Source organism: Mastigoproctus giganteus, chromosome 7, assembly GCF_048544385.1.
Source record: "Mastigoproctus giganteus isolate SK-2022 chromosome 7, ASM4854438v1, whole genome shotgun sequence".
Taxonomy (NCBI): Eukaryota; Metazoa; Arthropoda; class Arachnida; order Uropygi; family Thelyphonidae; genus Mastigoproctus; species Mastigoproctus giganteus.
Genome location: NC_143581.1, coordinates 128,897,954 through 128,922,791, shown reverse-complemented (window position 1 = coordinate 128,922,791; position 24,838 = coordinate 128,897,954). Strand labels below are relative to the sequence as shown.

The window sequence follows — 24,838 nt, the reverse complement described above, 5'->3', positions numbered from 1 at the left end:
AGCCTCAACGGCTATCGGCTCTCACAACAGAAAACAGTTGCCATCCATTTCTGTAGACAACGCAAACTTCATCCAGATCCTGAACTTCAAATTTCTAACGTCTTTGTCCCGGTCACCAGCAACATCCGATTTCTAGGATTAACCATTGACAATAAGTTAAATTTCCTAGATCATATTAAAAATGTACGGACATCATGTCTAAAAAAGTTAAACATACTCAGAGCTTTATCTGCCCAAACATGGGGTGCAGACCGTACCTCACTTCTTCGGTTATACAGGGCATTAATCAGATCTCGTCTCGATTACGGTGCTCCAATCTATGATTCTGCCAGAAAGAGTGCATTACGCTGGCTTGATCCCATTCAGCACAGTGCTTTGAGAATTGCAATTGGCGCATTCAGAACGTCGCCAGTACAGAGTCTCTACATTGATGCTCATGAGCCCCCACTAAATTTACGCAGGAAAACACTGTTACTGAAATATGCTGTCAAGATACAAAGTTGTGCTTCTCATCCCATTCGGTCGTACCTTTTTAACCCACCGTTACAAACCCTATACAGTAACAAACCTAGCATAGTAAAACCAGCTGGTCTTCGCCTTCTTGAACTGGTGCAAGTTTGGAATATTTCCATCCATTCCGTAAAGCAGGTAGCAACTTATACTCAACCTCCATGGACTCCTCCTCCTCTTCCAATCTGTGACACTTATCTCTGTCAATGGAGAAAGAATTCCTTGCAAGCAACAAATATCAACCAAATTCACGCAGTTCACATTCAAAGATATTCTGATTTCTCTCCAATTTATACAGATGGCTCTAAATCTAATTCAAATGTTGGAGCAGCTGCAGTGTTTCCAAATACAATTGTATCAGCTTCCCTTCCATCAGAATTTAGTATATTTTCTGCTGAATTATACGCAATAAAACTAGCTTTAGAAAATCTTCATTTTAACTCTTCCTTAAAATCTGTTATTTACACTGATTCCCTCAGCTCAATCATGTCGCTATGTAATTCCTCAGATAAAGTTCACCCTGTTCTGGATGAAATCAGAAGCTTATTACTGCAAATTAAAGAACCCAATCAACAGGTCACTTTTTGCTGGATTCCAGCACATTCTGGTATTTTAGGAAATGAACTGGCCGATAAAGCTGCAAAAAATCCAACTACCTTAGATCTAACCAACATCCCTGTTCCAGCATCAGATTATGCACTAACCATTAATGCTGCTTGCCTATCACAATGGACAGCACTGTGGCACTCTCAGACTAATAATAAACTCTTTCAGTTTAAACAAGACCCGAAAATTTGGCACTCCAGTGTCCGTACATCGAGACGAGAAGAAGTAGTCCTCTCAAGGGCAAGAATAGGACATACACATCTGACCCACCTTCATTTCCTGAGAGGAGATGATCCACCACAATGTACACATTGTTCTAACAATTTGACTGTAAAACATATTCTTATTGTCTGCTCCTATTATAAACAAGCCAGAACTTCATCCTTGATCTCACTGGTTAATCTACATAAACCAATTACTCTTGAAAACCTGATTGGTGATAAGGCAAATATTTCTGAATTTTTTGACTTTCTCAGGCAAACTGGGCTTTTCAATTATTTCTGATTTTCTTTTGATTTAGGGAAAACTCATGTCTTATATAATAAGTGAATAGGCACATTATAGCCTTAGCAGCTGATGTGCCATTAAACCTCCAGAGCAACAACAAAAAAAAAACAAAGTCCGGGTGTTTTTGGCTGTATAGAAACAGAGCAATAGAGAAGGTTGTTGTTGTTATTTGGTTTTTAGGAGCATTAGCAACTAAGGCCATATTGCTCCATGGATATGTGGTCGTCATTCCCTGACCTTTCTGCATCCTCCGTATTTGGTGTTCACGGGCTCGAACCCCGGTCTAATCAAGAAGTGTGTGCTACACACTGCCGCTCCTGCCCACCTGGCTACGGAGGCACCAATAGAGAAGGGTAGAATGTTTTTATGAAAACCTCAAAACCATAAACTTAACAAAACTTAATGCTTTGTAGACGCTTTACTCTGCTTGGTCATTGCTTATCCCTCTCTGAACACCACAGGATAAATGCTAATTGCGGGAAGGGTCCCTCCAGTACATTGGTCAGGTTCAGAACGCCATACGTGAGGATCAAACGAACCGTGATTGAAATATGTCTCTTGTTAGCATAGTATTTCCTTGTCCTTGCAGTTTTTCGTTTCAGATGAAAAAAAAAGAAAGAAAGAAAGCCAAATCTAGCGCGATAGGCGTTAAAAAACGACAACACTGTCCATAGCCAGACTGTTATGCAACAAATTTGTGTATTGTGAAATAAAACATATTCCCCTCTGACAACAATCAGAGTATGCACACACAAAAAATGTAAATTTGCACACTGGTGTTGCTGAATATTTCACTGCTATCTTTATTTACTAATATTTCTATAAGCTTGGAATCAGTCTAAACATTACTCGGGTGGTAATAAAAGAATGTGTTACTTTTTCCTTTTTTTTTTTTTTTCATCTATTCTTTTTTTCCCCCCTTTTTTCTTCTAATTTTAATTTTTCCGCCAAGTGTGGGGCCTGATTGGGACAAATCAGCTTAAGGCCAGCCCTGGGTATGACTGCACCTTGAGGGAGAAAAACAAGGGAACACATTGGTGTAAGTATGTTTTAAGCCTTGTGAGACAAGAAGACAAACTCGTCATTAAATCTAAATAGCATAAAACTTACCAATTCTGCTGTGTGGCAAGGTCCTACAAGTCCTATTGAAAAATGCAGTTTTGGACGTTTGTGTGGTGATCCCTAATAACGGGTTTCAGGCACTCCTCCAAGATAGCAGTGTAGGTTTTTGCCTTCACCGTTCCGATAATAAACTTAATTCGGCCCACACCTTTGTTTGTTATACATCCCCAGACCTTCTGACCATCGGAGAACTTTACAGTACAGTTGGTGTTATGCAGTCAGGTGGCATACCATGTTTCATGGACAAAAGAGCAATGGGACACCATTGCTCTTTTGTCCATGAAACATGCATTTTAGACCAAACAAGTCACTTCTTTCTCATTTGTTGAATCAACACTTTTTCTTGGGCCGACAGGCATGCAGACCACATTCTGAAAGCCGTCTTTGGATAGTTTGTGCACTTGTTTCACACCAGAGGCCATCTCAAAGTCCAGTTTTAGATTAGGAGCACTAGCATGCCAATTACAAAGGCATAGCCATTTAAAATATCAATCTTGGGAAATCGTAGTCACTCTCTTATGGCCTGATTCAGGTCTTCTCACATCACCAGTTCCACACTTTAATTTCAGCACAGGGGATGCTGTCGACCGGTGGCAGCCTATTTTATCAGCAATAGCGCACACAGAAATCCCTTCCTGGGACAGAGCAACAGCTACACTTTTTTTTTCTTGGTGTCAGCTGAACATATGGGGCCATGCTTACACCTTTGAAAAACACATATCCTTCCAACGCTGTAGTTATAGAAATGGCTGATGCAATCCCATGCAATTACTGTCTGATGCAATAGAAGCATTACCTGACACAATACCTTTTCTTTGCAACAAACAAATTACTGTAATCAAATAATATCTTATACATTTGACTACAAATGTTACTTTTTTTTAAGGTGATGCAGTTTTTTGTCCACCACTGTAATTCCTTTTCTGATGAGATGATCTTGCAGTACTTCTTTAACCATTAACTCCATTATTTGTACTGGAACAGAAGTTAAGCTTAGAGGTCTATAAATCCTCACATCAATCTGTGTGCCTTCTTTGTTAATATGAGACACATTTTCATGCTTGTTTTCTAAAGAAATCTCCCCAAATCTAAAGATACTCTTATATTGTGGTGAATGGTTTACCTGCTTCTTTCAATAAACTGGTTAGATCCTGTCTGCTCCAGATACCTTTAACTTCAGCATTGGCAGGCCCCTGATTTTCTAAAGGGGAAAGGGGCTGAATTAATGTTTGGAGAATCATTAAGCTTTGCTCATAATGTAGCTGGGGGGAAAAATCCATATTACTTTGGTTTTAAGGAAGGCTTATAGCCCCTTTATCCCTGATTTGGGAATGCCACTGAGCTTCACCAATTTATTTTTGAATTTATTTTCAGTTATCACAGAATCATTTAGCTCCTAGTTATAAATTGGTGTACTTCTGGTTTTCCCATCCCTTACTTTGGTTTTAAGGAAGGCTTATAGCCCCATTATCCCTGACTTGGGAATGCCACTGAGCTTCAGCAATTTATTTTTGAATTTATTTTCAGTTATCACAGAATCATTTAGCTCCTAGCTATAAATTGGTGTACTTCTGGTTTTCCGAACCCTAAAAGCATATTGCATGAATGTAGATGCAAAATATTTATTTAGTTTTGAGCAATCTGAACAGGATCATCAAAATTATGCCATTCATATCTAGTAGTCCAATATTATTCATTCCTTTCCTTCTAGTGTTAACATTAGCAAAATTTCTTTGTAGTCTTAGTGAAAGACTTCTCATAATCTTTAACCTACTTGCTGACTAGTTAGTACTCACTGTAGGAGTCCATGCCCTCTACTTATTTATAACCATTCTGCACATTTTTCTTCTCCGCCATTAATTTTATCAAACATCCATTTAAGTCTAAATGGATGTTCCCACCAAAATGCCTCACCAAATCAGACTGTCAATCAAGCATGCTACATTGAAATTCTGACAAAGCTGCATGAAAAAATTCGAAGGAAGAGACCTGAATTGTGGAAGGATGGTTAGATACTCCAGAACACAACACACTTTCTGTTTGCCAGTTTCTGGCCAAAAAAAAAAAAAAAAAAAAAAAAAAACAAATCCTGTGTGTGAAGATGCACCCTATTTGCCAGACCTATTCCCTTGTGACTTTTTTCGCTTTCCTAAACTGAAAAGTGTACTTAAGAATACCCATTTTCAGTCCATTGAAAACATTTAGAAAAAAACAACTGAAGTGTTAAAAAGTCTTTCAGAAGATGACTTCCAGAAATGTTTCTGTGTTTGGAAGAAACGTATGGAACAGAGTGTGCAAGCCCAAGGAGGCAATTATTTTGAAGGGGGGATAACTTGTAAGGCACAAAATATATTATTATATTTATTTTATTGTCTTGTTATTTAATAGCCAAATCTTGTACCTATATGCGATGACTTTACTATCTTGTGCCAATCCTAAAACACGAACTATATTGAACAACTTCAATGCACAGTCAATAAAACAGACCTGAATTACTACTGAGGACTTGTCCTATAATGGTCTGTAGCAGCGTCTATTTCTTAGGCCTAAATTTGTACAGTAAGCTCAATTTTCTGAGACATAAACTGGATATCCAAACTATCTGCCAAAAAAAATGAATATCCTTAAAGTAAAGGCAGCCACGATATGGATGGCCAGTACACCCTACTTCACTCTTACCATACACTTATCAGATCTCAACTAGACTGTGGTGCTCCTGTATATGATTCTGCTAAAAAGAGCGACCCTTGGTAGTTTAACTGCCCATCATAGTGTCTTATAGATAGCCCTTTGAGCTTTCTGGATGTCATATTCAAAGCTTATATGTAGAATATAAGGAGGAAATTACTGGTATTTAATTTCCATTATTTTAATCTATTTTAAAGTTAAATTATGTTGCCAAAATATGAAGCCTACCAACTCATCCCATATGGTCATATCTCTTGAACCCATGGTTAAAAGTGAACTATAACAACAAGCCTAGAGAAAATAAACCTGCTGGAATAAAGCTGCAAGAGTTAATACAACACTGGGATGTGGATTCAACATCTTGTGACAATTATTTTTTGTAAATGGGGAAGCAGTCAATAGCAAATATGAATATGAGACAACTCATGCAAGCACAGGTTTAGTATTCAGACTATAAATCTCAATTCCACCAAGTATACCATAATCAATGGAAGGAGCCATGGCAATCTCTGAGCGCCACTGGTGTAGTGGTATTATGCAAGATTCCCATTCTTGCGACCCGGGTTCATTTCCCCAGGCGGCGCAGCTTCGTATGTTTTATTTTACAGGTGGTAGATGACTTTCATCAACTGGTGAAATACCACCACTTTGCTTATTGGAGGCTTGAAGTGGTTAAACCCATGTTTAGTCTCTAGAGCAAAGTTTCCGGCATCCTCCCCCCCCCCCCATACTTCTCCTTCAACCCATGCACGGTACTAAGTACTATAGGTTTTGATACCTTTCATGTTTGGGGTTTTCATAAAAAAAAAAAAAAAAAAAACTATTACACGTTAAACATGAACCACAACTATGAAATTCCGGTCTTTGAAAAAATTTGACATAAAGATGTTGCGCTCGGTGGACACATATTGGTCACATTCATATGATGCTTCTCTTTCTTCTTCTTGTGGGGGGAAGATCCTCCTCAGAGTATACAGTGTCTCTCTTTAATAACTGTAAAATACATACCCATAGACTGCCCTTGCTATCAAACTGGCAGGAGTGCAGCTTTTAAATCTCTGTTGAATATATCTGAGCCATTAACATGACAGCACAGGAAACAATGCTAATCTGACCAAATTTTGGAGTTAACTTAAATCAGATTCACTTCTATGATTGCATTTAAACTATATCACATACTGTCAACAGATCAATGGACAGGTACAATATTTTGCAGCCCTGTTAATAACAACAACAATAGTAATGGTTTTTGAGTGGCAGAAGACAGAGAGTGGTAATCAATGGACACTGCTCAACGTGGACTAATGTTATTAGTGGAGTTCCTCAGGGTTCAGTGTTGGGTCCGTTGTTTTTTTTTTCGGTGTTTATGAATGATATTGATGATGGGATATCAAGTTTAATGTCTAAGTTTGCAGATGATACAAACGTTGGCAGGGTTGTTAAGGACACCACTGACGCTATGCTGCTGCAACAGGATCTGGAAAGGTTGAACAGATGGGCTGAGAGGTGGCAAATGAAGTTTAACATTGACAAATGTAAAGTACTACATATGGGAAACAGTAACCCCAGAGCAACGTATCAACTCTGGGGTACTACACTGACAGCGGTGGAGAATGAAAAGGACCTGGGGGTAATTGTGCAGGCAGATATGAAGTTCTCTGAGCAGTGCAGACGAGCTGCAAGAGTAGCTCATGGTGTGGTGTCTTGTCAATGATATACAGGAATTTTTCTAGCAGGGATAAGGAGGTGATTATTCCCTTGTATAAGGCAATGGTTAGGCCACATCTTGAGTACTGCATACAGGTTTGGAGGCCTCATTTCAAGAAGGGTGTAGAGCTGCTGGAATGGGTACAGAGAAGGGCAACAAGATTAGTGAATGGAACAAAGGGTTGCTCTTACGAAGAAAGACTTATGTTTTGCAAATTACAGAGTCTGGAGACTAGGCACCGGCGAGGTGATCTGATAGAGGTGTATAAGGCTTTGAATGGTTTGAGCATGCTCAATGCTGATGGGATTCTTCCTCTTGCTCAGAATAATCATCTGAGAGGGCATAAATTCAAATTGAGGAAAGACAGATATAGGATAGATGTGTGGAAGTTTTCCTTTAGCCAGCGGGTAGTTGGTTGGTGGAACAGACTTCCATCCCTTGTTGTGGAAGTTGATAGCCTAAACAAATTTAAGTCTCAACTGGACAGGTATTTCGAGCGAACGGAGGGGTGAAATGGGAGTGGTGTGTTTTTTTTTTTTTTTTTTTTGGCTGATGCTGAATAAGCTTGCTTTCTTGCATCATATGCCTCTGCTAATGCTAATGTACAAAATAAGTGTTAAAAAGTATATAATAAAAGATATTAAAGCTGCTATGCTGCTGCAACAGGATCTGGAAAAATTGAGCAGATGGGCTAAGAGGTGGCAAATGAAGTTTAACATTGACAAATGTAAAGTACTACATATGGGAAACAGCAACCCCAGAGCAAAGTATCAACTCTGTGATACTACACTGACAGTGGTGGAGAATGAAAAGGACCTGGGGGTAATTGTGCAGGCAGATATGAAGTTCTCTGAGCAGTGCAGACGGTCTGCAAGAGTAGCTCATGGTGTCTTATCAATGATATACAGGAATTTTTCTAGCAGGGATAGGGATGTGATTATTCCCTTGTATAAGGCAATGGTCAAGCCACACCTTGAGTACTGTATACAGGTCTGGAGGCCTCATTTCAAGAAGGATGTAGAGCTGCTGGAACGAGTACAGGGAAGGGCAACAAGGTTAGTGAATGGAACAAAGGGGTGCTGTTACGAAGAAATGCTTAAGTTTTGCAAATTATAGTGTCTGGAGACTAGGCACTGGCGAGGTGATCTGATAGAGGCTTATAAAGCCTTGAATGTTTTGAGCATGCTCAATGCTGATGGGATTCTTCCCTTTGCTCAGAATAATCACCTGAGAGGGCATAGATCCAGATTGTGGAAAGACAGATGTAGCATAGATGCGCGGAAATTTGCCTTTAGCCAGCGGGTAGTTGGTAGGTGGAACAGACTTCCATCCCTTGTTGTGGAAGTTGATAGCCTAAATAAATTTAAGGCTCAGCTGGATAGGTATTTCGAACGAACAAACGGAGAGGTGAAATGGAAGGTTTTTTTTTTTTTTTCTTTGGCTGATGCTGCATAAGCTTGCTTTCTTGCATCATATGCCTCTAGTAATGCTAATACTGATGCTAAGCCTGTATAAGAAAGTATATCTGTAAAATATACCAGAACCTGAGCATGGGGATTCAAAATTTTTCCCTTCCAGTATCAGGATCACTGTTTACAATGAACAGTAAGTACTGTGTGCTTTGCAACCTTAATATAATGCAGGTGTCAGTGATATCTTTTAATGCACACATCATAGCCTGAAATTAAATTTACTTAGTTGTATTCTAATTTTTAATGTGAATAAGTGATGACCCAGGAGGGTTAATTTTCATATTTGAAGACCTCTCTCCCTCCCTCCTTCCCTTCCCTCTCCTCCCCTCCCCTCCCCCATAGCATTGCTAACTGGGAACAATGTTCACATATCATTTTATTGTTGGCAAACATGAAAGAATACATTTGTATTTATCTCTTATCTTCATTACCAAAAGCAAAAGATAAATTTCTTTTTTATTTTTGTTTCACAAAAATAATAAATTTTATTATTATCTATATTCATTCCATGTATCAGCCTTTTGTTATGTCATGCCTGCCATCCTCAGTACACAGAAGCCTGCCAGCTGCCAACACAACAGGAATCTCACTGTAGGACAGTTTATTTACCTCAAATTTCATTTTCAGCTGTTTGAAATGAAAATATCTATTAGTGCATGTTGACATAGTTGTTCAAATTTCTCCCTCCATAAGGGTTGTGGGAGAGAGAGAGAAAATACACCATGTGATACGGCTGTTGACAGCAATTTTTATGTATATTGAGTGGGGGGGGTCAAAGAACAAAAGACGTACCGAACTCTTTTAGAAGGGTGTTATTCTTACTTAGCTACAGTAGATTATTGAACACAAACAAAACTTATCTCCATTTAATACTGCAAAGTAACACAGCTTAATTACAAAATAAAATGTATCAACATTCAGTATTTTAGATAGACATAATTATGATATAAGCTTCTTTCAATAAACATAACGTATTAATGTAAGACATTAATTTGACATATTAATGCTAAGAAGAGTCGGATGGTGGTGGTGCTTTCTTAAATCCTCTTCAGAACTCTGTTTTTCAGTTTCAAAAGGGATTTCAGACAAATAATTTCAGTATAACAGATTAATTTTAAAATAAAGAAGTACATGTGTCCATTACATTACAGAAAAAAATGCTTTGTTTTGTCTAAGATGTACCCCTCCATTATGCGATTAACATATTCCAGGCACACTTTGCATTATGCTTTTAGCAGTTTTTGATGTTCTACACATGATTTCATAGATTTAAAAAAGGTGTTGTATACTATTGTTTACAAAAAATTATAACTGGATATACTACACTTTGTATCTTGTTCTTATTTCCTTTCTCAGAGGAAGAACGTTTATTTTTTTGTGAGTTTCCTATATGCAATTACAGTGTCAGCCACGTACTGTTTTTATTTATTTAGCTGCAAAGGCTCACATAATACATCCTACATTATATATCAATTAGTTAAGAAAAGGAGGAATTATCTCTATGATGTCTTGTAGAACACTTCGGTGCTGATACTCCCCATTGTTGAATCAACTATACAAATAGTTTACATGTATTCCACACCCTCATAGACAAAATGAGAGATCCAATGCACCATGGAATCGGAGGCCCACAGACCCCAAGCCCGACCCCAAAATACACCGAATCGCCAACCCTAATCTTTGAGTGAGAGAATACAATACAGTAAATCCCTGCTATTCACGAGGGTTACACTCCTGGGAAATGGCACAAATACTGAAAACACAAATACTGAGTTATGGCGCCTATATTAATAAAAGGGTTCCATTCCAAAGTATGCAATATATATATATATAAGAAAATGTAGTCTAAAATTTTGTCTGTGTATGCATTATACGTACTTACATAATATGATTATATACATAAACAGTACATAGTGAAATACAAGCATAAAGTATCAAAATGAAAATAAGAAACAATTTAATATTAAATGTTACATTTATTTGAAATTTCAAACAACTCTTTCAAAAACATATCAAGGATATGGGTTCCTGGGCGAAAAATGCTCTTAATCGAAGTTTGTTTCTTCATTTTTTTTTATTGAGCTCCTTTTGGATTTCCCTGTAAGGCAAGAGTAATTGTTCTAGGTCTCATTTAAATTTGATGCTTCTTTCCAAATTAGGATCCATTTCCACCACCTTTTCTGAAAGTTGTATGGAGAGGCTAAAGATTTGTGCTTTAATGATTTGTTATTTAATTCTGGTCTAACAACGTTGATACCTTCCTCCTCAAGATCATTTTGGTTCTCATTTGACCTTGTTACTAATTCATCCAACTCTTCTATTGTAAGTTCATCTGCATGAGCCACAATAAGTTCCTGAATGTCCATTGCATCGATGTTTTCAAAGTCCCCACCTTCAATTCCCTGTGCAGTTGCTGCAATATTGGCAACCAGTTCATTGACATTGGGGATTGTTTTAGCAACAACCACTTCTGGCCACAATTTTTGCCAATGTGCATTAATTGTAGATGCTCTTATCTCATCAACTGATGCCTTGATGTTGATCAGGCAATCTGCAATGTTATAATTTTTTCAACTTTGACTTACCATTAAGTCTGACTTCCTTTCCATTTTTTCAGTTAAGCCAGTAAAAGTTCTAACATAGTACTTAAACACAGCAATCACACCTTGGTCTAGCAGTTGTGATGTGGTGTTGGGTGGCATATTTTTTATGGTGGAAAATATTAATGGCACTTTAAAATTCACATTTTTTAGATTTCATTTTATATTAAATCAGTGACTGCGAATATGCAAAACCACTAATACAAATACCACGAATAGCAGTGGTTTACTCTACATCCAAATTTTAACACGTTGACTGCCAAGCTAGTTTAAGAAAAAAATTCCCCTGGGCCAAAAATATTTAGTAAATAAATTGATTAGTAATTCTAAAATTAATATTGTAATTTCAGTGTTATATCGTTTTTTCACTTAATATAATAAAAAAGAATTTTTTTTTTTTTTTTTTTTTTTTTGTATCGCTTATACGTGGCCCAGTAGGTTACTTTATTTCTTGAGAAGCCATGTCGGCCACATATGTGTGATGCTATTACAGAACACTTACGATCATCATTTGTGATTAGTTTATTGCACGCCGGTGCACACTGAAATAAACTAATTGCAATAAAATAAACTCACAAACATTGTAATAAGTTCGTCGGTATTTTTAAAAATTTTGTCAAAACTAGTTCGTTAGCACACTGTATTATCCATTATATTGTGTTGTGTGTTTCTTTTTCACAAGTTTGTAAAAGAAAAAATCTCTAAAAAGCAATGGCTAAAAGAAGAGGAACTGAGAGAAATTGCTGAAAATCTTAGTAGTAGTTCTGAAGATGAAAAAGAAGATTCTGACTCTGCTGATTCGGTAAAAGATCCTGACTGGGATATTTCTTCAAATGAAGAAGGAGATACTGAAATACTGGAAAATATTGAATAAGTGCTTTCAAGGCTGGATGGCAGAAGAAAACACTGATGAGCAATTTGAAAAGACTGAAGAACTTGAGATTGAAGTGACTGAAACAAATGAAGTTATTGAATGGACTGAATACGGATGCCAAAAAATATTTGGTTTCACAGGTAAATCGGGACTGCAAATAGATGTATCAAGAAATATTACTCATCTTGAGGGGTTTTCATTATTTTTTGATGAAGAAGTCATAAATCTTATTGTAACAGAAACAAACAGATATGCCGAACAGAAAATTCAGAGTACCCGAGCTTCATGGCAAAGTCATCTAAAAAAGTGGGTTCCAAGAACTGCTGATGAGATAAGAAAGTTTTTCAGGCTTCTTATGTGGATGGGACTAGTAAGACTGGGCAGTATTGCATCTTACTGGTCAACCAAACCTATATAAAAAAATAACTTAGTAACAAAAATTGTCTCACAACAGATTTGAACTGTTATTACGCCTCATTCCCTTTTCAGACAATGAAACTGCCATTCCAGGAGACAGACTCAATAAGATGTAACACCTGATAGATGTTTTGCAGCTCAACTATTAGAAAATATTTTTTCCTGGCCAAGATTACGTCATTGACGAAACCCTTATTCCTTGGAGGGGCAAGCTGATATTCTGACAGTATATACCAAATAAAACGCAGATATAGACTCAGACTATTCAAATTATGTTCCTCCGAAGGGTATGGGTATACCTGGTCGAGTAAGATTTATTTAGGTAAATCTGAAAATTATAGAAAATCCGTAGGTTTAGCTGCAGAGGTCTGTGAAGAATTATCGCAAGGGCTTCTAAATGAAGGTAGCACCTTGTACATAGACAATTTTTATATGAGCTAACAACTGGCATTATCTTTTCTTCATAAAAAAACTCACGTTGGTATATTATGAGCCAGTAAAAAATTTATGCCAAAAGAAGTCATGCACTCAAAGCTAAATAAAGGAGGAGATGATCGCCAAGGAAGAAAGAAAATGGAATTATTGTTTTGGACTGGGTCAAAAATTCTTACCAGGAAAACTTTTAGCAGCCTCACAACAGTGTTTATGGCCATGCAATTTTGCACATTGGTCTTTCGTCTCCAGCCCACCAGGGTTTCCCCAGTAAGTCTTATGGCCAGTCTGCCTCTGTATATCCCACACACACACCCCCTGCTCCTTCCATTCCCTCTACTTTCTTCTTCAGCTCTTTTCAACAAACCCCACCTGCTGTTTTGATTGGTCCCAGTGAACAAGGACAGTGATATATTTTTGCATTTAAAAACCCACAAATTATAAAATTTATTCAGGGGTACTCTTAAAATGTTAAATTTTCTAGGCAGTGTTAGAGCATAATATTTTAATGACATTAAAAAATCTCAGATGCCTTTGAAAAAAATGGCCCTCTTAAAGATCCATTTCCTGCATTTACTTTAAGCTTTTTTCTGTCAGATCTCTATTGTCAAGTGATGAACGTGGTAAAACATTTCTTCAAGAGATATCCATCTAGTATGTAAAAGTACTACTAGATAAGTTTGAAATTCAAATATGCTGGCCAGGTATTGTTGGGCATTACTCAGAGATGCTCTTGATGGCAGTTATAAAAGTTAAAATTAAAAATAAAGTTGGTTTTAGAATATTACATTAATTTACTATTAATTACAATGAAATTTTATTTGTATAGAAATATTCTATTTCCTTTCTGTTGCAAGCAATAGGTGATAAAAATTTTCAAGCCAAGATTTAAATTCTCCACCTTAAAATTTACTAGAAACACTTATTTATATTATAAATAAAATTGTTGCTTAGAACACAGTAATCCTCTATCAGAAAGTAACAGAAATATTTCATGAAGAATGAATGCATAATCTGCTAACATTTTTAAATTTTCACTTTACAGATGAATGTCAAAATAAAAGTTCCCATTCTGCACTTTTCAAAGGCAAAATCACCATTCATCATCTGTGTGAAACTAGTAAGTATATATACAAAGGGTACTAGGAAAGTTTTGCAATACAGCTTTGTTTATTTAATTTTTTCAAAGTAATTTCCCCTACATTCAATACACCTCTCCATCCTCCGAAACCAATCTTTAAACCAGTTCTGCCAAGTTTCACTAGGGAGTAAAGCACACTCATTGTCCCAAGCCCGTAGAAGGTCCTCATCACTGGAAAACCGCCTCCCTTTTGGCTTCATTTTCACATGCGGGAACAGTGCAAAGTCGCAGGGAGCAAGGTCTGGGCTGTAGGGAGGGTGCTCGAGAAGTTTCAGTCCTGTCGTGGTCAAATATTCGGTGCAGGCTTTGGCGCGGTGAGCTGGAGCATTTTCGTGATGGAGGTACCAGGTGTCCATTCTTGACTTTGGCCGCAGGTTCTTCATAGATCCAATGACTTTAGGCAGGCATTGTTCAGTATATCACTTAGCTGTGACTGTCTTCTGCGTGTCCAAAACGACACGTTCCACAATTCCACTCGATTTGAAAAATACAGCTATCATTTTCTTCTTTACAGATCGGGATTTTCTGACAATTACGGGTGTGTCGTCATCACCAAAGACCCAAACTTTGTTTTGAGCCTTGGTCGGCAGATCGTAATAGTACAGCCAAGTCTCGTCACCTGTCACGATGTTGTTCACATACCGAGATTGTCCCTTATCAAACTTTTTTAACATCTCCCGGCACCAAGTCACACGTCGTGTCATCTGCTCTTCAGTCAGTTGATGCGGCACCCAGAGAGAACAAAGTTTCTTCACGTGCAAATGATCTTGCAGAATCGAACGAATTGCTGGTGCATTTAGGCCCAAAGTATCCTCTATCTGTTGGTAGGTCACTCACCTGTTTTCGTCAAGCATTTTCCTCACAGCAATAACGTTTTCCTCCGTAACTGACGTTCGTGGCCTTCCCAGCCTCTCAGAATCCTCCAGAGTGAAATTTCCCCTTTGGAATTCTCTATACCACCTGAATATCGTTGTACGATGTGGACAATCATCATCTAGTGCAAGAGTCATTTCTTCTAAGCGCTGGTCTATGGTTAAACCACGCACGAAATTATACCGCAAAACTGTCCTTATCTCATTTCGTGACCACGATGCCATCGCAAGCACTTTACACTCTCACTACTAATGAATAACTGAGCCCATCGACTTGGCGCGGCGGTTACTATGCACGTATGAACATGTCTCAACATGCAGCAACAAGCAGCTTCCTGTGATTCATTGTTGCGTCATATTGCAAAACTTTCCTAGCACCCTTTGTAATATTATTATTTTTATATTTATTGTTACTTATTACTTCATTCTGTGTGTGTGTGGGTATATATATATATATATATATACACACACAGAATATATATATTCTGTGTGTGTGTGTACATATATACACACAGAATATAAACATATACAGTAACCCCCGCTATTCGCGGGGGTTACTGTATATGAACGTAACCCCCGCTATTCGCGGGGGTTACGTTCCTGAGAAATGTCGCGAATACTGAGTTATGGCTCCCATAGTAATAAAGGGGTTCCGTTCCAAAGTATGAAATATATAAGAAAAACTAGTCTAAAATTTTGTCTATGTATGTGTTATATGTACCTTCATAATATGACTATGTACATAGACAGTAGTGAAATGCAAGCATATGGCATCGAAATGAAAATAAGAAACAATTTAATATTAAATCTAATATTTATTAGAAATTTCAAACAAATCTTTCAAACCAGCACCTTTGCTGGCTAAAAAACTTATCCCGCCAGAGCTATCACCAGTTTCGCTAAAGTGTTGATAAAGGAGTTTTGCCTTTTCACGAATGATGAGTGAACTTAACGGAATTTTATTTTGAGTTTGGTCTTCTATCCACAGATTTAAAGCCTTTTCCATATTTCCTAATTTAACATCACGAGTTACAGAGAAAATTTTTGAAACAATTAGTGCGTTTTCACGGACACTACGGCGGATTTTTTCTTCCGATTTTTTGATTGATCGTAACGTTGACTCATTGATTTTATAATGTTTTGCCACTGAGGAGATACTTTGACCATTAGAAATTTTGTCTAATAACTCAATTTTATTCGCTAATGTCATCACCTTCTTTGATATTTTCACATTTCTCTTGTTATTCGTAGCCATATTTTTGTACAGGTTAGAAAGAACTTGTCCACAATAAAGTCACTTTCGTCCGTTAACACACTCGAAAAAGTCTGTTTTACACTGCAAAACGGTAGATTTATCACTTTTGTAAGCATATCAATTTATAAATTGATAAATTTATTTAATTTATAAGCATATAAATTAAAAGCAAACGACAAAAACTTCCATTACAAGCGCATAACACATACTGAACAAGGATTAGCGAGAAACATCCCCACAGACTGGAGATGTGCAGATGTGTTCCCAATTCACAAAGGGAGATCAAAGGGTGATCAAGTAATTACAGACCAGTTAGTTTAACTTCTGTTCCGGGCAAAATAATGGAGTCACTGGTTAAAGATGCATTGCAGGATCATCTAGACAAGACTGCAGCAATAATTCAGACACAGCATGGGTTTGTTAAGGGAAAGTCTTGTCTGGCAAATTTGATTGGTTATTTTGATATGGTTACAAAGTAACTGAATGCAAAAAATAATTTTGATATCATATACTTGGATTTCAAGTTAGCCTTTGACACTGTTGTGCATGGAAGATTACTGTACAAATTGGAGCAGAATGGTATTAAGGGTAAGTTGCTACAACGGATAAAAGGATGGTTGAGTGGGAGAAGACAGAGGGTTGTAATCAATGGGTGCTGCTCTTCGTGGACTAATGTTAATAGTGTAGTCCCACAGAGTTCGATGTTGGGTCCACTGTTGTTTTGTATATTTATCAATGATATTGATGAAGGTATATCAGGCTTAGTATCGAAGTTTGCAGATGATACAAAGGTTGGCAGGGTTGTTAATGACAGTAATGGCAGTGTGTTACTGCAACCAGGATCTAGAAAATTTGGGCAGATGGGCTGAGAAGTGGCAACTGAAGTTTAACATTGAAAATGCAAAGTATTGCGTATGGATAGAAGTAACCCCAGAGAAACGTACCAACTGTGTGGTACTACACTTAAGGAGGTAGAAAATGAAAAAGACCTGGGAGTAATTGTGCAGTCAGATATGAAGTTTTCTGAGCAATGTAGACAGGCTGCCAAAGCAGGTCATGGGGTGTTGTTAATGATATACAGGAATTTTGTTAGCAGGGAAAAGGAGGTGATTGTCCCTCTGTGTATAAGGCAATGGTCAGGTCACGCCTTGAGTACTGCGTGCAGGTCTGGAGGCCTCATTTTAGGAAGGATGTAGATTTGCTTGAGCATGTACACAGAAGGGCAACAGGATTGGTGAGAAGATCCTGTTACCAGGAGAGGTTTAAGTTCTGAAAATTGCAGCAGCTGGTGATCTGATTGAGGTGTATAAGGCCTTGAATGGGTTGAGCACGCTGAATTCTGATAGGATTCTTCCACTTGTTCAGATTACAAACCTAAGGGGGCATAAATTGAAATTGAGGAAGGACGGATGTGGAATAGATGTGTGGAAATTTGCCTTTAGCCAGCGGGTGGTTAATTGCTGGAACAAACTTCCATCTGTTGTTGTGGAAGTTGATTGGTTAAATAAATTTAAGGAGGAACTGGAGAAATATTTAGAGGGGATTGTTTTGTAATTTTTTTTGTCTTTTCTTTTGGCTGATGCTGCATAAGCTCATACGCTTGCTTTCTTGCATCACATGCCACTACTACTAGTACTACTACTACAAGATCCTTCTATAGTGAATTATTTTGAATTCCCCTGGGAAGTTACATTTAAAATAGTTTCTGTTGAACGACGAATATTTTCATATAGCGAACAGATTAGGAGAGTATTAACTCGGTACGCACTGTTCACATTTCTGGCTTTCAGGAAAATAGGCAATCAGTGCTGCTGTGCAAATTAAGAGAGCTAAAGCATTCTACAACTTCGTGGTACCTAGTATAACCTATCCGACCTCCTGTCCCACAAACGGAGGAGTCATGCTAGTCAAGAGTGAGCAGATTGAGGTGTATTCCCAATGGGCTCTGGCCCATCTTCTACTGCAGAGGTGTCCACCCTTTTCCTGTACAGGGGCGATATTCAAAAAAATTCAAAGTTAGATTTCTTTAATGTGTTACATTTTCCATATCTTGTTGCACGTAAAAGTAAAATTGAAAATATTCGAAAATTTTATTAAGTACAATACACAATTACATTTACTGAACAAAACATTTAATGAGAAAATTTGTTTGATATTTAACAAAATTTAAAACTCTGTTCTAGTTGACTTTCCTCGTGGGTCGTAGGTTGGACACCACTGTGAATCAACTGTAAGTGCCCCGTTCGAAAATTAGAAAAGTGATTTTATTTTACCCCGACAAATAATCATCTGTTGTTTCGTGGAAGTATGTTATCCACATTTTTCCTTTAATTTTCCCTATCTCTGTTTACATGGCACAGTACCTGAATATCCAAATGACACCGACATTTTGGACAGTTAAAACAAAAAAAAGGGGGGGGGGAATTCAAATTTAAGAACTAGTGACAATACTGATGACGAGAGAAGGAAAACGAGTACAATGAAGGTATTAATCCATCTAAACATAAATTGTTGGCATTTGGTGAAAGCGAAGTTAGAAAATTGTCAATTAGGTTACAGTTAAATGAAAGAAATGCAATTCGTGGATTTCGGGTATACCTAATTGATAAGGTTTCAGAATAATTGAAGCATTTGATGAACGCTTCATACGATACCAATTTCATCGAGTGAATGTGAACGACGATTTTCACAAATGAATCTGATCACCAGCCCAACCAGCACTTCGTTGATGACAAAAACAGTTTCTTCACTACAGGCCCACCGTCTACCCGCTTTGATCCAGCAAAAAATGCTTTGGAATCGTCATTCAGCAACCGACGCACAAAGAGGAAGAAAACATTTCGGCAAGGACAGAGGTCCACATCCTGCGGCTCGCGAACCACATGCAGCTCTTTAAACATGTAACTGCAGCTCTTTAACTTTACAGCTCACATGAAGAACAATTTAAAATGGAGTTAGAGGCCTTAAAAATCAAGGACATATGGAGTGCAAGACTAAAATGCCTTAAAACTGAAATTGAGGATTTGGAGAGGCAAAAGGCTGCTCTTGCAATTCTACACAAATGGACGGCAATAGATGACTTTAAATGCAGACCAAATTGTGTTCGATGCATGGAGTAGCTTACCGAACACGTATATAAATATGAAAATCTTTGCTTTTGGACTTCTCTTAGTTTTTGGTTCGACGTATGTCTGCTAGCATATATTTTTGAATATGAAATATATTAAAAATAAACAAGAAACCGTCTCTGAACAATGTGATCGCCATAGCCTAGTGGGCAGGCTCGCGGGTGCATAAGTACATGTGCTTTGAGTGACTACTGAATACGGTGATGTTTCTTATAATCTGTCTATCGTGTGAACTCCTCTGATCGTTTGGTCATCCCGGAGTATAAACAGAAAATGTATTTAATTTTTTTTATTTATTTTTAAAGCTCAGCATGTTCTCACCTTTGAACTCACTCACCTTTGCGTTACTAGTAACGTAACATTAGCACATTGTCCTTCATGACTACTAACTTATGTAGCCATTATGGTCGTTAGGTACTTGCTGCATATAGCAGTGTCCCAGGTCCATAATCCATAACAATTAATATTCTTTTTATTAATAACGTCTTTATTAATAACATCTTAAACTGTTACTTCCTGTAATATCTCTCTCTCTCTCTCTCTCTCTCTCTCTCTCTCTCTCTCTCTCTCTCTCTCTTGGGGTACTTCAGAAATTTTTTTTTTGGCTGGTGCAGCATAAGCCTCAGGCTTCCTTGCACCATATGGCTAATAATAATAATATACACAATCAGACCTCTTTAACGAACTTCCATATAGTGAATTTTTCTATGTAGCAAACTTTTTTGATTTCTCCCTTGTTATTACGTCGAAAATAGTTTCGTATAACCAAGAAAATTTTCACATAATGAACTGATTTCGAGAGACCTGAGTACACGTTGTTCGCACCGCTAGCCTTTAGGCAATAAAGCTGATGCTGTAGAAAGCATGAATTAAGAGCTAAGAAGATTAAGAATTAATCCCTTTAGCTTTTAAGAGCTCAAGGGATTAATTCCATGAATTAAGAGCTGAAACACTCTACAATTTAGTAGTCAACTGCTATCTGTGTGTCCACAGCCATTGGCATTGAGGCATATTCCTGACACAGACATTGCCTCTGGTCAACCTGGTTCCTACATAAAAGCATCCTATTAGAGAATTAGGGGAGAGATCCCAGAAATGCTCGAAGAAATGGGTTATTCACACTTTCACTAAATTTCACCTGTGTCTTGTTTACATGGTAGGTACAAGTGGTCCCTAAATAAGTTTTGTTTTAGATGCTGTGCAAGTGCTGTGTAACCTTACAGTGTCTAAGAGTGTAGTGAAAAAGTGGAAGTGTGCTTAATAGGGTAGATTGGGGGTAAAAAAAAAAAAAAAGGAATTGCTTTAAAATTTGATATTCTTGTCAAGTAATGTGTTAACCATTCTGAAAAAACCATGTTTAGATTTTCAAACTGTTTGAGGAAACGGGACCCATCAGAAGCGTGCGAAATTATGCCTTTGTGAAGATATATATTAAGCAGTTTTTAAGGGGATGATGTTGATTCGAGACCAAAAGAAAAAGATTCCAATTGAAGAAGACTATAACCATTGGAAAGAAACAATTTTGAAAAAATTATGGAGGACTACAAGCCCAAAAATATTTCAACATTGATGAAACATGTCTATTTTTTAAATGTTTGCCAAACAAGACACTTTTAAAGGTGATAAATGTTTAGGTGGTAAAAATAGTAAGGAGAGAGTTACAGTCTTGGTTGATGCAAATGTGGCTGGTAACGAAAAACTGAAGCTTTTGGTAACAGACAAAGACAAAAGTAAACAACCCAGATGTTTCAAAGGAGTAAAATCATTAGTATTGGACTAAGACTACAACAAAAAATCTTGGATGACAAGTGAAATTTTTGAGCAGTGGATTTTTAAATTTTGATAGAAAGATGACAAAAGAAAACAGAAAAATTGCGTTGATTGTCGACAACTGCCCTGCCCACCTTCACTCAGTAATTTTTACACTTACAAGTGTGAAACTTGTTTTGTTCCCTCCGAATACCACGTCTAAACTGCAGCCAATGGGTCAAGGATTTGAAAATGTAAATTTTCACAATTTGAAATTTGAACTGAAATTCTCAGTATAATTTTTTTTCATACTGAAAAAAAATTATACTGAGAATAGAAACCAACCAGCCCATAGATTCGGTTATAGATTTGCGGATGTGCATATCGAGTTGGAGAAAGTGTGGAGTCAAGAAGGAAACAACAATTAAGAACTGCTTCGCAAAAGCAGGTTTTGCTAAAACGCTAATTAACAGCGATGAGAGGGATGAACTACTACAAGACATTGAGCAATCTTGGGAAGAGTTCCAAGCAAGGTTTGATCAGTGGAGAAATTGTTCTTGATGAATTTTTAGGAGTTGATAATGATGTCATAGTAGCTGAATATCCAAGTGACTCCAACATTTTGGAGCGTATTTAAAGAACCAGTGACAATATCGACGGTGAGCTGGATGAAAATGAGGGCAATATTAAACCTTTCAAACAAGAAATGTTGCCACCATTTGAAACTTAGCTGCGTTGAGGCCTTCAGTGGAAATAAAATGTAATAGAAAATATATTTGAGTGTTTAAACAAATGTGAACGATTTTATGAACAGTGTACAGTAGAATAAAGTGTACAACAAAAAATAACCAAATATTTTATGACATAATTCTTAAAAGTGTACTAATACATTGTGCACATGATGTAACTAGTCATTTCTTAATATGTTTGTATTAATAAATTAATTGTTTTAAAATGTTAGAAAATTTATTTATTCCCACTTATTTCTGATTTATTTCCCATCTGTTACTATATTTCTGAATTCACAATATTTTTTTTATTGTTGGTCATATTTCTTTATAATGAAATTTCTGTTTAACGAAATTTTTCGAGGGGACGATCGATTTCAAGATGCCAAATTTCTGGCATGTTTCGTATTGTCTCACAACCTGCCACAATTCGATTGTGGCAGGTTGTGAGACAATAGCTGATGAGTTTCCACGCTACCGGAGTCAAATACACCAATGACTTTAAATGGCCCCACAACAAGCATGCACAACATCCAAAATCTCCTCCTCTACTTCAAGTCATAGATCTTGGTCATCCTCTGTTGGCAGCACGAGGTGTAAAGGTCCCATGTTCACAAAGGCAGTGATGGATACTTTCAAAAGTTTTCCTGTCTGGACGTCTTCGTTCTGGGAACCTTTTGTGGTACAAACGACGAGCCTACAGAGCAGTGCCATCTGCCAAACCGTACATAAAGTGCATATCTGCTTGCTCCTGATTTGAGTACGTGGTCGGAATGGAAAACCACCAGATTCTGTCAGTATGTTGTGATGAAGGAAATCACCTGCAGGAGATAAGACATTCCAGTTAATAACTCCGGAATCAAGCATTTCCGGAACTATGTTGATATAAAATATTTTTATTGTCTACATATGAGGAACTCATTCCTGAAGTTATGGCATGTATTTTTGAGACACCCTGTATATTATAAATATTATAATATATTATTTATAATTTTTATGTACAATGTTTATATATATATAATGGTGATTGTAGTGTGCCACAAATTTTAGCTTCCTGAAAGTGTGCCGCAACAACGAAAAGGTTGAGAAACACTAATATATATATATATATATATAAGTTAGTAGTCATGAAGGGCACTGTGCTAACGTTACGTTACTAGTAATGCTAATTATGGAGAACAAAGGACAAACGGAACGGTGATCGCTATCACGGTGAACAAATAAGGGAGATGAGATAAAGGTGAGGTAATAAGGAATAGTAAGAATTAATAAAATAAGAATAACTTAGTGCTGTTCATCCTGTGATTTCAGCATCTTTTTCAAGGGCCAGCCACCACAATCAAAGGAGGAAGCGGCAATAAGTGGGTATAGCCTCTGTTTCTGACATGAAATATATGCCACACGTGGTACAGTTGAAATTATTTTAAGTAGGTTTATATAAGTTTAGGTAGGTTTAAATAAGTTAAGGTCAGGTTAAATAAAGTCAGATTAAATAGGATAAAATAAAATAAAGTCACAATAAGTAAGTTAGTCACAATAAGTTAAAATAAAATAACATCAATTTAAGTAAGTTAAAGTCAGATTAAATAAATAAATAAATGTTTAAAGTTAATTTTAATGGTGTTAGTTCTGAGCATATATTACATGGCTGACCCTATAGAGGCTGGAAGTAAAGATTAAAATAATAACCAGAATATAAAATTAAAATAATATAAAATAAAATAATAACCAAAGTAAAAAGAAGAAAAAGAATACCCAGAATAATTTTATTTTATTTTATTTTATATTATTTTAATTTTAGTGGATATCACTTGGCCATGTTCCATGGCCAAGTGATATCCACTGTCATTCACGCCAGAAACTGAAGTGCGTATGTGAAACGAATATCTACATCACCATGCTTTAGCTGCTGTAGCATGTGCATCTTGTAAGGATAGTACCACAACACCTGATGCATTACTAGTCTTACTGTGGAATATGACATGTCCACTTCACGAGAAACAGCTGGCACACTTGCGCTACCACATGAAGATTGACTTGATAAATCCACAACAGCCATAGCCACATCTTCAACGCTAGAGGTGTCCACTCGTTTTCGACCTCTATCTGGTTGAACACCAAGATTCCCTGTCACTTCAAATTTTGCAATCATTTTGCGTACAGCACAAACAGTCATAGGTCCACGCTTTATGCGCTTCTGATGCTGGAATTCTCTGATAGTCACAGCTGCATTGTTGCTGTTCTGATAATACAGATTCACTAATAGTGCCTTTTCCTGCAATATTGTTGGCATTGCTACTGTAGTGCAGGAAAATATTTACTGTATGATTTTGAAGAGTCTGCTTTGCTTTTATATAGTACAGTAGAGCTGAGTAGTGGTGCTGTGACAATAACTTACTATTATGCAAATAACTTACGTTATTTGCATAATCGTAACTAAGATAGTTATGTGCCATACAGTGACAAATTATGTAACTAATTTTTATTTTGCAATAAACGGCGAGCGCATTCTTTATTGTACCTGTTGTCCAAATTTCTCTTCAGTACAAGCCTTAGAAGAGCCCTCTACATAGGGATACTTTAATTTTAACAACCCTGTACATATACAGTGAAACTTCCCATTAACGGACAGCCATGGGGAACGAAAATGTGTCCGTTAGAGAGAAGTGTCCGCTAACAAGAAGTCTGAGGGAGAAAAAAAAAAAAAAAAGAAAGAAAAATTGTTAAACGTTTAATGTAAAATTAGATTAAAATATATACAGATTTTCACAATATTTTTGTAAATAATATACAATTACATACACAAGAGATAAAGAAAAATCGTTAAACGTTTAATGTAAAATTAAATTAAATTATATACAGATTTCGCACAATATTTTTGTAAATAATATACATACAATTGTGCTATGCATATTATGACTTTATCTTAAGAAAAATACATACAATAATCACTTATTTTCTTCTGCACCTTCATCCGGCTGATAATTTTGTTTTCAACATTTGTTTGGAGTGAAGAAACCATCGAAAGT

At 36.9% G+C, this 24,838-nt stretch overlaps 1 protein-coding gene across 1 annotated transcript in view; it reads left to right on the top strand.

Moving 5' to 3' along the window:
• The window catches only part of LOC150083193 (queuosine-tRNA galactosyltransferase-like), a 374,131-nt gene that overhangs the window by 340,983 nt on the left and 8,310 nt on the right, over nt 1-24,838 (top strand). The window contains exon 12 of the mRNA XM_090377897.1: nt 13,982-14,056. Coding sequence (XP_090234023.1) covers nt 13,982-14,056 — 75 coding nt within the window. The remainder of the gene's footprint in view (nt 1-13,981; nt 14,057-24,838) is intronic.